This window comes from Schistocerca piceifrons, chromosome 1, assembly GCF_021461385.2.
Source record: "Schistocerca piceifrons isolate TAMUIC-IGC-003096 chromosome 1, iqSchPice1.1, whole genome shotgun sequence".
Lineage (NCBI taxonomy): Eukaryota > Metazoa > Arthropoda > Insecta > Orthoptera > Acrididae > Schistocerca > Schistocerca piceifrons.
This window is the reverse complement of record NC_060138.1, coordinates 187,815,164-187,830,554: the sequence shown is the minus strand read 5'-3', so window position 1 is coordinate 187,830,554 and position 15,391 is coordinate 187,815,164. Positions and strand designations below refer to the sequence as shown.

At 40.0% G+C, this 15,391-nt stretch overlaps 1 protein-coding gene across 1 annotated transcript in view; it reads right to left on the bottom strand.

Moving 5' to 3' along the window:
* Window positions 1–13,920, bottom strand: part of LOC124798700 (piggyBac transposable element-derived protein 2-like) — a 32,272-nt gene extending 18,352 nt beyond the window's left edge. Inside the window, exons 1-2 of the mRNA XM_047262250.1 lie at window positions 13,222–13,920; window positions 12,681–13,106 (exon numbers count right to left, since the gene is read on the bottom strand). Of these exons, the coding sequence (XP_047118206.1) occupies window positions 12,681–13,106; window positions 13,222–13,920 (1,125 nt within the window). The remainder of the gene's footprint in view (window positions 1–12,680; window positions 13,107–13,221) is intronic.
* Between the last annotated feature and the right edge of the window lie 1,471 nt (window positions 13,921–15,391).

Genomic DNA, 15,391 nt, shown 5'->3' with positions numbered 1-15,391 from the left:
TTGCATAATTGTTATGTAAAAGGCAATACACAGTACAATAATTTAGGGGGTGGGTGACAAAGAAGAATACGCCAGAAATGGTGTTCAAATGCATGTGAAGTTCGAAAAGTATACCAGAAAATGGCGTGAGGAAATAAATAATTACTTAATTTGGTCTCAAAGGCGGTACAATAGTTTAAGGAAATGGGGGTGACATGGAAAACCACTTAACAGAACGATAGGTTAAGTGCCAACAAAGGGTCGAACATTAGGTTAAGACACCCAGAGTACAGTGCTGAACATTAGGTTATGCAACATGTTTTCCCCATGTAATTACTTCTTACAAGACTTACATGTTTCCAAACAGCAGAGAATGATGAGCAAGAGAAATCCAACCCCCAGAACCTGATTTTTTTTTTATAAATAAACGATATACCCCTGAATTTCCTGTTATGAGATCCTTACTGTCCACCAAAGAGCCACCCATTTCCATATATTCCATACCTGCCTTGATCCCTTAAATTGTTTAAATTAACAATATTCCACACATTATCTAAATTGTTTAAACAATATTCCACCGACAGCAATCGATTTCTGGACAAATTCTTTAACCAAATAAATAAACTATATTCCATACACTGCTGTAAATAATTAAATAATATTCTATACATTGTCTAATGTGTTTAAAACAATATTCCACACACTGCAACCGAATTCCCTCCAAATGTTCGATCAACTGAGTCTTTTTCTTGCCAGTTTCTGGGAGGGATGGTGGGAGGGGAGGGGGTTTACCAGAGGGTGAGAGGTTAATTAATTGATCAATTTAACTAAGTAGTCAATCAAATTGATAAGAGTCTGAGGGGCTATTCCAATAACTCAGACCTGAATGTGTACCTGTAGCAGTGAGGGGGAGGTTTCCTGAGGGTGGAGGAGAGTGGGAGGGGGAACAATAGGTTAAGTGTCTGTCAATCAAAAGGAAGGATCCTTTTAGCAGAACAATAGGTTAAGAACCTGTCAATCAAAGGAGAACAATAGGTTAAATATCTGTCAGTCAAAGGAGCACAGTAGGTTTGCCCCTAAGTGCATACCTGCCCCTGATGTAGGCAACCTGCACTAACCACTTTCACCAGAACGAAGCTTGTTCCACTGCTAAAAAGTTGATTTTTCTGTTCCACAATATGCAGCTACAGATTGTCCAATGTTTGAACTGTCACTGGAAGTTATATAACATTGGTAAGAGTCTCGACAATCTTATATCCTGTTCCAACAAATCGGAAGAATATGTAAATTGAATGAACCAATCTATTGTTGAGATATGAGTTTGTTGCAGTGTTACACTCAACATGGTTTGTACTGACAGGGAGAATATCCACTCTCTGATCAGATTTGTAGAATTTATTGGGATCTGTCTTCAAAACCTGTCACTTTGTGAAACGCAGCAGTGGGCCTACTGAACTTTTCTGCGTAAAGTCAACCAATACATTCTCCGTCCTTATTTCAGATTTAAGTGCGCTGATGTTTGCATGGAGCTCAATCCCTTTTCCAGACTGTTTTAAAATCTCGTTTAAATCATCAATATCGTATGCTCCAGGTTCAATTTCTACAATTTTGTTTTTACCTATAATTTCCAGAAGCAGTTTATTGTTAGCGTCTGTGATATTTGGGATGGTGTATTTGTCCAGTCCAATCAGCGCGATGCTCCAGTCTCCAACGCTTAAAACAATTGGTAGGAAGTAATTCGCATGTAGTACAGACGACAGTTCTTTTAATGTCAGAATGTAGAATCGTCTGGTGAATGGGTGCTTAATACCAGTCCTTATATTTCATTGGCAAACGTCGGAGAAACATGATGCATAGATGACCACACAGGAAAGTATTAAAAGTCTTGGTAGCGTCGAAAATTGTAAATCCCATGTCTTCTACCTGTGAAGTATTGTTGTAATTCTTCTGGGGGTTGCAGGTCAACGAATGAGTCGAAATAGTTGACGTTATTTGTATTTATTTTTTTAACATACGCTACCCATTGAGTTCCAGGTCCTCCTGCTGCATCCAGATTCACAATTCCGAATTCTCCTGATATCCACATAGTCTTTGGTAATGTATTGCGAATAAAGACACCTCGGAATCTCGGAATGTTGAATTTCTTCGTAAGAAACTTAAGCAGATCTGTATTTGGAAGTGTCCTGTCTGATAGGAGTGGTAGAGGACTTTTTTTTATGAAGAAACCGAGTCCTTTCTTGTATGGTTTCAAGTATAGGCCTTTTCCGATGGCTGCTGCCTCCATCATGTGGTCATGTCGTAGTGCCTGCTGCAGTTGCTCCTTAGAGCTTTGTGCATTCTTGACTGCCCTGGCAATAGCCCGGCATCCCCAGCCAGTGAACCCACCGCTGAGAGACCGGCTAGAGTAGGGATGAGGAAAGGAATAATTCCACCTCGACGTCTTGGGTACTAGTAGAACCCTGGGTGGTTTAACTGATCTTTTTTTTACTCACTCCTTTCGGCTTCAGGGCGTTTTTATCTGTATACAACGCTGTCAGGATACAGTTTTTCATGCACCCTTCAATTTTCATTATCTCTTCCATAGCGCCCTACGTGCAGCGCTCGTAACTTGGCTTAACTTCTTCACACCCAAGCTCAACTTAACTTTACCACGCATAGTTTTTTCAATTGCAAAGGCTAAAATGCATTGACCTACACCAATATCCCTTCTCACACGTATTGCCTTAGCTTTATCAGGTAAAATTCGATCGGCGGTGTGACGATCTTTATTTGTTGCGTAAGCGATGTCGTGTTCCACACACGCTTCGTCGAGTAGAGTTATCCCCTTATCACCGCGTGCCAATCGCTTTTGAAGTTTTGTTCCAGGTCAACAGTAGTCATATCCAGGAATGTGTAATTCGACTGGTAGTTTGTCCTCTAATGCTTCTCTTATCACGCATGATATGCTACTGAGGTGCTTGTGATCTGCGCTCCCTATTATATAACAAACCGTCAGCGTCGATCTAGCTGTTTTGTGATGCGGGAAAACCAAGCCATTTAATTAACGCTCTATTCCCTCGACGCTGTAACACCCTCTCTACGAGAAACACATCTGGTTCCGTGGTCTTCTGTAACTCTTGTGTGAAAAAGCATCCGGCAATTTTAGTACCACTACTGTCATTTAAGAGGTACATCTACATCTACATGGATACTCTGCAAATCACATTTAAGTGCCTGGCAGAGAGTTCATCGAACCACCTTCACAATTCTCTATTGTTCCAATCTCGCATAGCGAGCGGAAAGAATGTACACCTATATCTTTCCGTACGAGCTCTGATTACCCATATTTAATCGTGGTGATCGTTCCTCCCTATGTAGGTCGGTGTCAACAAAATATTTTTGCATTCAGAGGTGAACGTTGGTGATTGGAATTTCGTAAGAAGGTTCCGTCGCAACGAAAAACGCCTTTCTTTTAATGATTTCCAGCCCAAATCCTGTATCATTTTCTGTGACACTCGCTCCCGTATTTCTCGATAATACAAAACGTGCTGCCTTTCTTTGAGCTTTTTCGATGTACTTCGTCAGTCCTACCTGGTAAGGATCACACACTGCGCAGCAGTATTTTAAAAGAGGACGGACAAGCGTAGTGTAGGCAGTCTCCTTAATAGATCTGTTACATTTTCTAAGTGTCCTGCCAATAAAACGCAACCTTTGGTTGTTCTAGGATTCGTTCTCTGCACTTTGGAAACTGTAAATTTCTCGGTTGACCAGTTTGGCATGTATGACTTCTCAAATGCTGTCTTGTATTTTGAAATACGTACTATATCACCTTCATTAAATAACTGTCTGTGCAGGTCTGTATCTAGAAGTCTATTATCACGAACATCGCTTGGTCTCATTTTTATTGCACGATGTTTGGTTCGATTATACTGTGCAACTATTTACAAGAAGATATCAATCCATTTGAGTGAGCCACGAGGATTGAATTGCATCCACATTTGGATTTTCACTGTTCTGTTCAGACGTTCCACTATACTCACCTTCAGGTGAGAGAACATCGAGTAGTGATGTATTCCATAATGCTCCATCACAGTCTTGAAATATCTATTGTAAAACTCACCGCCGTAATCTATTTGAAAGTTGTGTGGGCTTCGATTCGTCCCCGTCTGCAGCAGTCCATCAAGATCAAGCACAGCACGACTTCCTTCCCTGTTTTCGCTTTCACGCTTTCATGCCTAGTCATATTTAGTATAAATATCAATGACCATTAAAATATATTTGAATGCGTTATTCACACGTGAATATTCCCTCATGTCAACAAGATCCGCCTGCCACAGGTCGTCAAAACCTTTAATCACAACAAATCCTCAAGGGTATATTTTGTGTGCTGGTTTGTGCAGTTCTCCATACTTATTCGGTGATGCCTCTCTCTCCAAGCTCTGAAATTATTGGAACAACTTCATTCGAATGAGCTGTATTACCAGCGGCAGCTGATGCCATGAGCAGTCGTAGCCGTTCTATTAGCTCATTGGGGTCGTCGTAATACTGGTAATACTGAGGGAGTAGATTGCTCACTCTTTTATGCTTAATGTTTTTGTGGGTCTTAGGAAAATCAGGTTCCGTAGACTTGGTATTCCTTGATACTGTTTATCGCCGACCTGTATTGTTTATTTATTTAAAGTTGTAGGCTGTGTGCCCAACATGTATGGTTTCTCACCACTGACACCGAATGTTCTGTCTATCCCAGCGTCGCTGTGGCGGTTAATGAAATCGGCAATAGCGTCATCGTCGTCGCTGAGGAAATTCGCTGAGAGTTCATCGAGAGATTCAGTAACTGATTTAAAGGTTTCTCGCAGTGTCTGCTTCCTCTTCAAATGCCCTAACGTCAGCACCATAACTTTTCGTGAACGGCCTTCCTTGCCTCTATGACTCTATGCTTAGTCGACTTTTCGGTGTATACTAATCGGATTTATGTACAGCGTGAGGTTTTATATATCCGCTCTTCTTCTTCTTCTCGTGCTGCTCCCCCTTCTCGGTAACAGCTATTTTCCCTTGAGTTAAGTTGCCTATTTTCTTTTCAATTGCGTTAACTTGTTCGTACGATGTCCCGTTCTCAATAGCAACTATTCCCCCTTCAGTTAAGCTGTTTACTTTCTTCTCGACTGCATTAACCCGATCATTCAGTTTATTGTTCAGACTCAGAAGTATTTGACAATACGTCTCTAGTTCCTTGCGTACGCATCCAACTTAATGTTCGAGAGTTTGAATTTTCGCGTCCATGTACAAGCGAATGTTTTGTCTATGTACACCCATCCTATAAACTGAGCTCCCGGCACATGTGCGACTTTATCCATGGTGATGTGTATATTGATGTACTGACCTCTTTGCATGACTATGTACAGTATATAGGAACTCCTGGAAGTTCTGTCTGTACCTGCCATCGTTCAGTTTTCTTGTTTTATCAATAAGGAGAAACCCATACTGTGATTCATTCCAGCAATCTGCACATATCTTTACAAAATCATTGAACGACATGTTGATTCCTACATGAGCTTGGTAAATGTGTTTCAAATTCAGATTGTCCTGTTTGAATGCTATAATTAGGTTTGCATTATCCCTCACCAGCTATTTTGGGATTCTGGAATATGTCTGACTCAGATAAAATACATCAACAGCCATATGGCGATCGAAACAAAAATATTGCCTAATTTGATCTTGGTTTTCCATAGCAACATCGTCAAATATGAACACTGTTTCGCTTTACTTTTTCCTGTGGAGGGATATCACTGCTCTCACTGAGTGTCGTGTATGTCACACCAACTACCACTACCACTACCTGCAGTATATGTAATATTTAGTATTTGGGCTGAAACAGTTTTTGAAAATACACACACATGCTCAAAGCAGACTCCATCTGTATGTGTTAGCAGCGACATGAGAACATTTGTCCTGCCGTAGTTGGATGGACCTACAATTATTGCTCGTATGTTGTTGGGAAGGAGTACACCATTCTTCTTCTTCCAGTCTTCTTGCACTTCTTCACAGCTCCAGTCGCTTACAACAAAATCTTGATGCTTCCCCTACCCTTCCATTAGCCTCACAAGAGAGGTCTTCCTCTAGTCCAGAGGACCGAACAACTCATCTAATTCACTATTAGGCATCAGAAAGTGGCAGTAGCCAATAGGAACGCAGCACCCGATCACAATGGGGATATAAGGTGAGCCCAGCAGATCTGCAGCCTTAGTTGCACTGAGTCTCTTGTGAGGTGGAAAACTGAATTTCAAAACTGGCTGGCAGTATAACCAATTAAGCCTTGTGCACCGCTATTCTTCTCTTTAGTGTATGATTTAACAGCTAATGGTTCGAAACGTTTACATATTGGTGTAGAAGCAACCAGAGACAGAGAGTGGCGTATTGTGACAGAGATCGAGAATGCAGCTAAAAGTACTAAATTGCGGTTTACAGAGGTGGTATGGGATGAACTCTGTCGTGCAAAAGTGTATATCAAGCAGCAGTTGACCGCTGATTATCATCCGAGCCGTCCTCCTCCAGACGTTCACTGTGCTGCTCTAACTCTATCCATTACAACAGTGTACAATGACTCTGCACTCCGCATGGAATCTACAGCTATCCACCATTCAAAACATTTTCGATCTACAGATGGTGCTATCCATTGTGTTGGAAAGACTGAACAGATGGCTGCCTTGTGTTAAGGCTGTATATAGAGACATTGCAGATTACCTAAGTATGAACAGCGTGAATGCAGACAACTTCGAACAGTGGGTCAGTATGGTGCCAGCGAAAACTAACGTACTGCCAGTACATTTGAAGGAAATACATGTGGAATTCTGTGCTTACCTCGTAGGCTTTATTTTCTATATTCTGTACTGGCATTAAGATACAGAAGAACCAGTTGATGTAGTGCATCCTGTGTATGATTACTGAATAAAAAATTGAATGTAACCATGTATGTGTTTTTTTTATTTCTTACCTCTTATTATATTGTAAGTACTAAGGCTATTGCCCCAGTATTTTACTGCAAAAATGCAAAAACAAAAAAATTATGTCATTTTACTAATGTCGCTGTGAAAGCCCATTGCACGCCTGTACCTGAAACCATTGGTGTCATGGAAGGGCACAGCGTTCATTATTTTCTATAAAAACCCATTGCACGCCAGTACCTGTCGTAGTAGGTATCATGGCAGGGTAGGGGAAGCATCAAGACTTTGTTGTAAGCGGCTGGAGCTGTGACGGTGTGCAAGAAGACCGAAAGAAGAAAAATGATGTACTCCTTCCCGACATCATACGAGCAATAGTTGTAGGTCCATCCAACTATGGCAAGACAAATGTTCTCATGTCGCTGCTAAAACATCCGGATGGAGTCTGCTTTGAGCATGTATGTGTATTTTCAAAAACTGTTTCAGCCCAAATACCAATACTACATAAACTGCGGGGTGTAGATGGTAGATGGTGTGACATACACGACATTCAATATTTCTTCTGTTACCCAAGGATTTCTACTAACCCTGGTGCTATTACCTAATTAATCCTCTGCTGCCTTCACTATTCCATCTCTCAAAGCTACCCATTCTTCTTTTACTGTATTTGTTTCCCCCATTTTTGTCAGTCGTTCCCTAATGCTCTCTCTGAAACTCTCTACAACCTCTGATTCTTTCAGTTTATCTAGGTGCCATCTCCTTAAATTCCCACCTTTTTGCAGTTTCTTCAGTCTTAATCTATAGTTCATAAGCAATAGATTGTGGTCAGAGGCCACATCTGCCCCTGGAAATGTCTTACAATCTAAAACCTGTTTCCTAAATCTCTGTCTTACCGTTATATAATCCATCTGAAACCTTCAAGTGTCTCCAGGCCTCTTCCATGTATACAACCTTCTTTCATGATTCTTGAACCAAGTGTTAGCTATGATTAAGTTATGCTCTGTGCAAAATTCTACCAGGTGGCTTCCTCTTTCATTCCATACCACCATTTCATTATCATCTACTACTTTTCCCTCTCTTCCTTTTCCTGCTATCGAATTCCAGTCACCCATGACTATTAAATTTTCGTCTCCCTTCACTGTCTGAATAATTTCTTTTATCTCGTCATTTATTTCATCACCTGCGGAGCTAGCTGGCATATAAACTTGTACTGCTGTGGTGAGTGTGGGCTTCGTGTCTACCTTTGCTACAATAATGCGTTCACTATGCTGTTTGTTGTAGCTCACCCGCACTCGTATTTTTTATTCATTATTAAACTTGCTCCTTTTATATTATAAAATTGATTTTCAGTCAATGAGTTGTACGGTAATTTTTGATTTGTTAAAGATTTTTAGTGAGCTGACTCTGGTGGAGTGGGCTACATTTACCAGTCTGTGTCTTGAAACAATTGGAAAAACGAGCACTTAAATTTTTTTGTGCGAGCCCTGATTTCTCATATATTATGGTGATGATCATTTCTCCTTGTGTAGGTGGGTGCCAAGAGAATGTTTTCACAATCGAAGGAGAAAACTGGTGATTGAAATTTCATGAGAATATCCCGTCGCAACGAAAAACGCCTTTGTTTTAATGACTGCCACTGCAATACACGTATCATGTCTGTGACACTATCTCCCATATTTCGCGATAATACAAAACGAATTTCCCTTCTTTGTACTTTTTCGATGTAATCCGTCAGTCCCACCTGATGTGGATCCCACACCGCACAATAATACCCCACAATAGGGCGGACAAGCGTGGTGTAAGCAGTCTCTTTAGTAGACCTGTTGCACCTTCTAAGTGTTCTGCCAATGAACCGCAGTCTTTTGTTTGCTCTACCCACAATATTATCTATGCGATGGTTCCAGTTTAGGTTATTTGTAATTGTAATCCCTAAGTATTTAGCTGAATTTACAGCATTCAGATTTGTGTGACTTATCACATAATCGAAGTTTAGCTGATTTCTTTTAGTACTCATGTGAATAACTTCACACTTTTCTTTATTCAGGGTCAATTGCCACTTTTCGCACCATACAGGTATCTTATCTAAATCATTTTGCAAGTCATTTTGATCAACTGATGACTTTACAAGACGGTAAATGACAGCATCATCTGCAAACAATCTAAGACGGCTACTCAGATTGTCTCCTATGTCGTTAATATAGATCAGGAATAATAAAGAGCCTATAACACGTCTATTTCTACGAACTGTAACCTTCCTGACAGGATAGCTCCTCTTACAGGGTGGCGCATGATAAGTCACCTGATTTGTTCATGAGTAACACTTTTGTTCTTGACACGATTTGTAATTTATTGATGTAGAAGCAAAGAATAAGGCTTGGAAATACAAACTAATGAATCGCATACTCAATATGACTGCCGTTTTGGTTTACAACTACTTCAAGTCGTTCACATGCATTTGTGACGACGCTCCAACACAAATTTTCTGGAATGGGACGGCATAACCCCACATTGATGGTCCTAAGTTGCATTGCATTTCCGGGTTTTCTGTCGTACACCTTCTCTTTAAGGAGCCCCCAAAGGAAGAAGTTAATGGCTGGGCTGTGGGGCGGTCAGATTGATCCTCCTGCACAACGTTCTGGAAATATTTTTGGTAATACCCTAAGGCCAAGTCTTTTGTGTAGGAAATAACAACGTTGGCAGTACGGGGGCGTGCTCCATCCTGCATGAACCATTGTATCTGCAATGGAAGACCTGAGGCCATGAGTTGAGGAAAGAGCTGGTTTCGCAGAATGTGTAACTAGCGTTCACTGGCTACTGTAACATCGAAGAAGAACAGACTGCTTAATTCCATGGCTTGACATTGTGACCCACACGCACACTTTCTCCCCATAGCTGTCTTTCGTGTGGATAATTTGCAGAGGTTGACGTGCCCATAATCAAAAGTTCTGTTTGTTCACAACACCGCTCACATAAAATGAGCTTCATCAGAAAACCATAAGTTCTGTAGCGCTGCCGCTTGGTCTTGCTCGACTGTCCACCTTGCAAACTGCAGTCTCCACTCTTTATCTCTCGCAGCAAGCTTATGCGCCACAGTCATCTTGTATAGATACAAGCGAAGGTTGGATTGAATAACTCGTAGTACAGATTGGCGTGAAATTCTCAAATTGGGACTGGCTCTTCTTGTCGTTTTACTCAGACTATGAGTCAAAGCCACTCGAACTGCTTCAATGATTTACAGCGAATGTATGGAACGTGCGTGTGACCACTGACACTCCAAAATAGATCAAGTACCTTCAACTTTTTTATGTAATCTGTGGGTTGGAAGCTCAGCATGTGCCGAAATGGGCAAAAAACCTTCACTGTGTCAATGTAATGTTGTCCATCGCTGAGAATAGTAACACAATCTTCATCTTTTGTGCAACAGTCAACCGTCCTTTGTGCGCCATCATGTTGTTGTTGTTATGATCTTGAGTCCAGAGACTGGTTTGATGCAGCTCTCCATGCTACTCTATCCTGCGCAAGGTTTTTTATCTACCAGTACCTACTACAACCTGTTTAGTGTATTCCTCTCTTGGTCTCCCTCTACGATTTTTACCCCCCACGCTGCCCTCCAATACTAAATTGGTGATCCCTTGATGCCTCAGAATATGCCCTACCAACCGATCCCTTCTTCTAGTCAAGTTGGGCCACAAACTCCTCTTCTCCCCAATTCTATTCAATACCTCCTCATTAGTTATGTGATCTACCCATCTAATTTTCAGCATTCTTCTGTAGCACCACATTTCGAAACCTGCTATTCTCTTCTTGTCTAAACTATTTATTGTCCACGTTTCACTTCCATACATGGCTACACTCCATACAAATTCTTTCAGAAATGACTTCCTGACACTTAAATATATACTCGATGTTAACAAATTTCTCTTCTTCAGAAACAGTTTCCTTGCCATTGCCAATCTACATTTTATATCCTCTCTACTTCGACCATCATCAGTTATTTTGCTCCACAAATAGCAAAACACATCTACTGCTTTAAGTGACTCATTTCCTAATCTAATTCCCTCAGCATCACCTGATTTAATTCGACAACATTCCGTTATTCTCGTTTTGCTTTTGTTGATGTTCATCTTATATCCTCCTTTCAAGACACTGTCCATTCCCTTCAGCTGCTCTTCCAGGTCCTTTGCTGTCTCTGACAGAATTACAATGTCATCGGCGAACCTCAACGTTTTTATTTCTTCTCCATGGATTTTAATTCCAACTCCGAATTTTTCTTTTGTTTCCTTTACTGCTTGCTCAATATACAGATTGAATAACATCGGGGATAGGCTACAACCCTGTCTCACTCCCTTCCCAACCAATGATTCCCTTTTGTGCCCCTCGACTCTTATAACTGCCATCCCATTTCTGTACAAATTGTAAATAGCCTTTTGCTCCTTGTATTTTACCCTGCCACCTTCAGAATTTGAAAGAGAGTATTCCAGTCAACATTGTCAAAAGCTTTCTTTAAGTCTACATATGCTAGAAATGTAGGTTTGCCTTTCCTTAATCTATTTTCTAAGATAAGTCGTAGGGTCAGTATTGCCTCACATGTTTCAACATTTCTACGGAATCCAAACTGATCTTCCCCGAGGTCGGCCTCTACCAGTTTTTCCATTCGTCTGTAAGGAATTCGTGTTAGTATTTGCAGCCATGGCTTATTAAACTGATAGTTCGGTAATTTTCACATCTTTCAACACCTGCTTTCTTTGGGATTGGAATTATTATATTCTTCTTGAACTCTGAGGGTATTTCGCCTGTCTCATACATCTTGCTCACTAGGTGGTAGAGTTTTGTTAGGTCTCACTCTCCCAAGGCTGTCAGTAGTTCTAATGGAATGTTGTCTACTCCCGGGGTCTTGTTTCGGCTTAACCCTTTCCAGCCCAACGTTTATTTACTTGTGGGAAAAAATATTTTTTCGCGTATTTCCCTACATAATGATTAGAATAATATATATTTATAAGAAATTTTCTTATTTTTATGTTTTTGGAGGGAAATTTGAGATGACTCCATATGGCATCATTGGGCAGGGTTTGTTTCCTTCAGTCAGGTGGTTGAGATGTCACAGTGCTTGGTAATGGAACTTGAATAAATATTTTTATTGCACAATTTGGTGCAGTTTACTAAAGAAAAATTAGTACATACAATAATGCAACTTGAATTTCAGGACAATTTTATGTTTTTTTACAGCTTGATTGTTACTTTACATGAAAATTTAAAACAGCTCCTGTCTTTCGTAAAGCAAAGAGGTTTATTACATTTGATGCATTTTGTTCAAGAATATGCTGTTGTTTTCTACGTGCTGTGGCCAGTGTCCAATGTTGTCATACCTTACATCATCAACTGGTCTGGGAACGAATGGGGCTCATTTCTTCACAACTGTAGGTGATGGACTGTTATCTGATGGGCGTCCTCATCTTCTTACCAAAATGTCTCCTGCTTTTAGTAGTCCATGAGCTACATCAGACCAAAAAATCAACAGAGACATGTGTTTTGTAATTCCTCTTTGTCTGCAGTGTTGGCGGTATAGGAGCCACGCATTCACAACGCATATGTCAAGGAGTGGAATACGATCCTTAGATAAAATCTTTTCACACCAATATTACTCCTATACAAAGCAACCAGTATGTCGTGCAGATCAACTCCTCCCATCGAACGGTTATATTCTCTAATAATGTCTGGCCCTGGAACATCAATATATTTTCGTTCTCCCACTGACCAACGTTTCACCGATTCTACTTGACTTACTCCTTTGTATGATGATGCAAGAACGACAGACTTGTTATCATACCACTTCAGCACTATGATGTTCCTTTCTGTTTCATTTCGATAATCGTATGATCCTCGTCCCTGCTTTTTCAGCTCACTGTCTGCTTTTAGATTGCAGCCTTGAAGTCTTGTGGGTCTAACAGTTCCAACAGCAAAAATGCCATAGTTTTTCAGGGCAGCAATAGGATTGTAAGAGGTGAACCAATTGTCTGTAAACACTTTAAAATTTGTATATTTTGGCAGTCCTTCCACAAGCCTTATCACGATATCACCATTTATACCAAGACCAGTATCATTATGTACAGTTCCTTTCCCTCGGTATATTTTAAAATTGTACACAATTCCACTAGAACCAGCACAAGCAAAAACTTTTATACCCCACTTGTGTGGTTTGCTTTTTACATACTGTTTCAGGGATGAATGACCGTTGAATGGAATGATTAATTCATCCACTGAATGATATTCCTCAGGTTCAATAATTGAAAAACCTTGTTTGATTTTTGTCAACAAATGGCCTCACCTTGAACAGCTTGTCATAATCAGGGTCCTCTCTTTGTTTCATTTTAGTGTTGTCATTCACATGTAAATAATTTCTTGGGTTATCAAACCTATTTCTAGGCATTGAGTCAGCTATTGGAGAAAATCTTGTAGCCTCTGCCCAGTACATTCTGTAACTAGGTATTTTCACAACACCTGCTAGGATGTTTATGCCTATATACTTTTCTATTTCACGAACATTTGTATCTAAAGAAGCACCTGTTTTCTGTGTGCGGTATAGATTACGTTGCTCGACTAGGTTCTGGATAATGTCATCACTACACATTGTTCTGAAATACTGCAAAGGTGTCAGTTCATCTCCTGGAGGGTCAGAAAAAACTTCATTACATGATGTGTCCACTTCTTCACTGTCCTTCATTCTCCACCAAAGATCCCGGTGTGTATCACACTGAATTTTCTGAGCTGAATGACTTGGTGCAAGGTTTGGCTCAGCAAGTAATCTTGAAGCTAAAGGAACATCATCTTCAGATGGGTCCAGAATTTCAAACATATCAAGGTCCATTCCTTGAAGAAACTGTATATCTAGTGTAGTAGGGTCCTGCTGCTGAGCATTTTCAATCTCTTCCTCCACATCAGACGTATCAAGGTCCAAATCAGATAAATCACCTTCGAGAAGCAGCAATATTTCTTCTTCTGATAATGATTTATGATTGGGAATCATATGGTAAAGAAACCAGGAATTTTTTACTAAAGCAGCAAAAAAACTGGGAAATTATATCAATTAAAATTTTAACATATTAATATTAGTTAGTATAATAAAGCTTCAAAAGAAACTTGAAAATATTAAGAGTTACGCATTATGGTAAACTTTAGTCGAAGTTATTGCATGTACTACATTTGGTAACATAACAAATGCCCAATGATGCCAAATGGAATCACACATGTTTGTGACTTCCAAGCAGAAAATTGCCGCAACTAGCATTATTTTCAAAGTGTTTACTAGTTAATTTACACTTTCAACAATAATTTATTAGTGCAACTTTGATATTAGTTTGCTTCCTTTACCTTGATATAATATTTTGAAAGTCCAGCTGGGTGCACTGTACCGTAGACACCATGCAACAATACTTTCGTCAAGCCATTGTAGCCTGGTGCTCTCTGCTCTAGCGAATTCACAGTAGCCAACCTAAGAACAATGAACTTTAGAAAGCCCTGCACACTTGTTTATAATCTTTGGACAAATAGTTTGGCCTTGGGAAAAAGTTAAATATGATGATGCCATATGGCATCACTGGGCTGGAAAGGGTTAAGTCTTTCAGTGCTCTGTCAAACTCTTCATGCAGTATCATATCTCTTATTACATCTTCATCTACATTCTCTTCCATTTATATAATGTTATCCTCAAGAACATCACCCTTGTATAGCAGACTCATGACGGAAGTGATGAACTCTCAACGGCATCTGGCGTAATTTCCAAAAACTGCACGAAGTTGAGTGTACAATTTGAAAGCTATTGCCCCAATAGTATACTTGTAGGATCAAAATTCAATGGGTGACTTATCATGCACCTACCTGTACTTGAAATTCATTTGCATTTAGAGTAATGTTCAGTGATGAGAAAAATGTGTACAGATTCACAATAGTAAGTATATTAATTTTACTAAACAGAGATCAAAAATGATCTCTTGGTCCCACCCTACACATTTCTCGTATTACTTTCTTTGTATCTTCCTTATACATGTGCAGTCCCCAATACTGGCAGTCCATACGAAATGTGAGACAGGAACAGATCAAAATAGATCAATCTGAAATATTCTGAAGTAACCAAATCTTTCAGTTTCCATATTGGGGGGTATAACTGACGTTTTCTCCCAAGTTCAACTTGGAGTCAATATGGAATCCAAAAAATTTAACCATTCTACTTTCTGTATCAGCACAGTCCTATCAGGGGATGATGGGTCTTGTTTCGGTTGCACAGAAGTTTGTTAAAGTAGATTCATTTCAATGCAGCACCTATTGATTCCAGTGACATTTTTTGTAACACTGAGCTGTCTTGATGAGTTGGAGTTATTGTTGTGTCATCAGCATAGCAGATCACAAATGGGCAAACATGATGTGGTAAATTGTTGACTGCTGTTATGGAAAGGAACGGTCCAAGAACTGATCCCTGTGGTACCCAGGATTCAACAGTT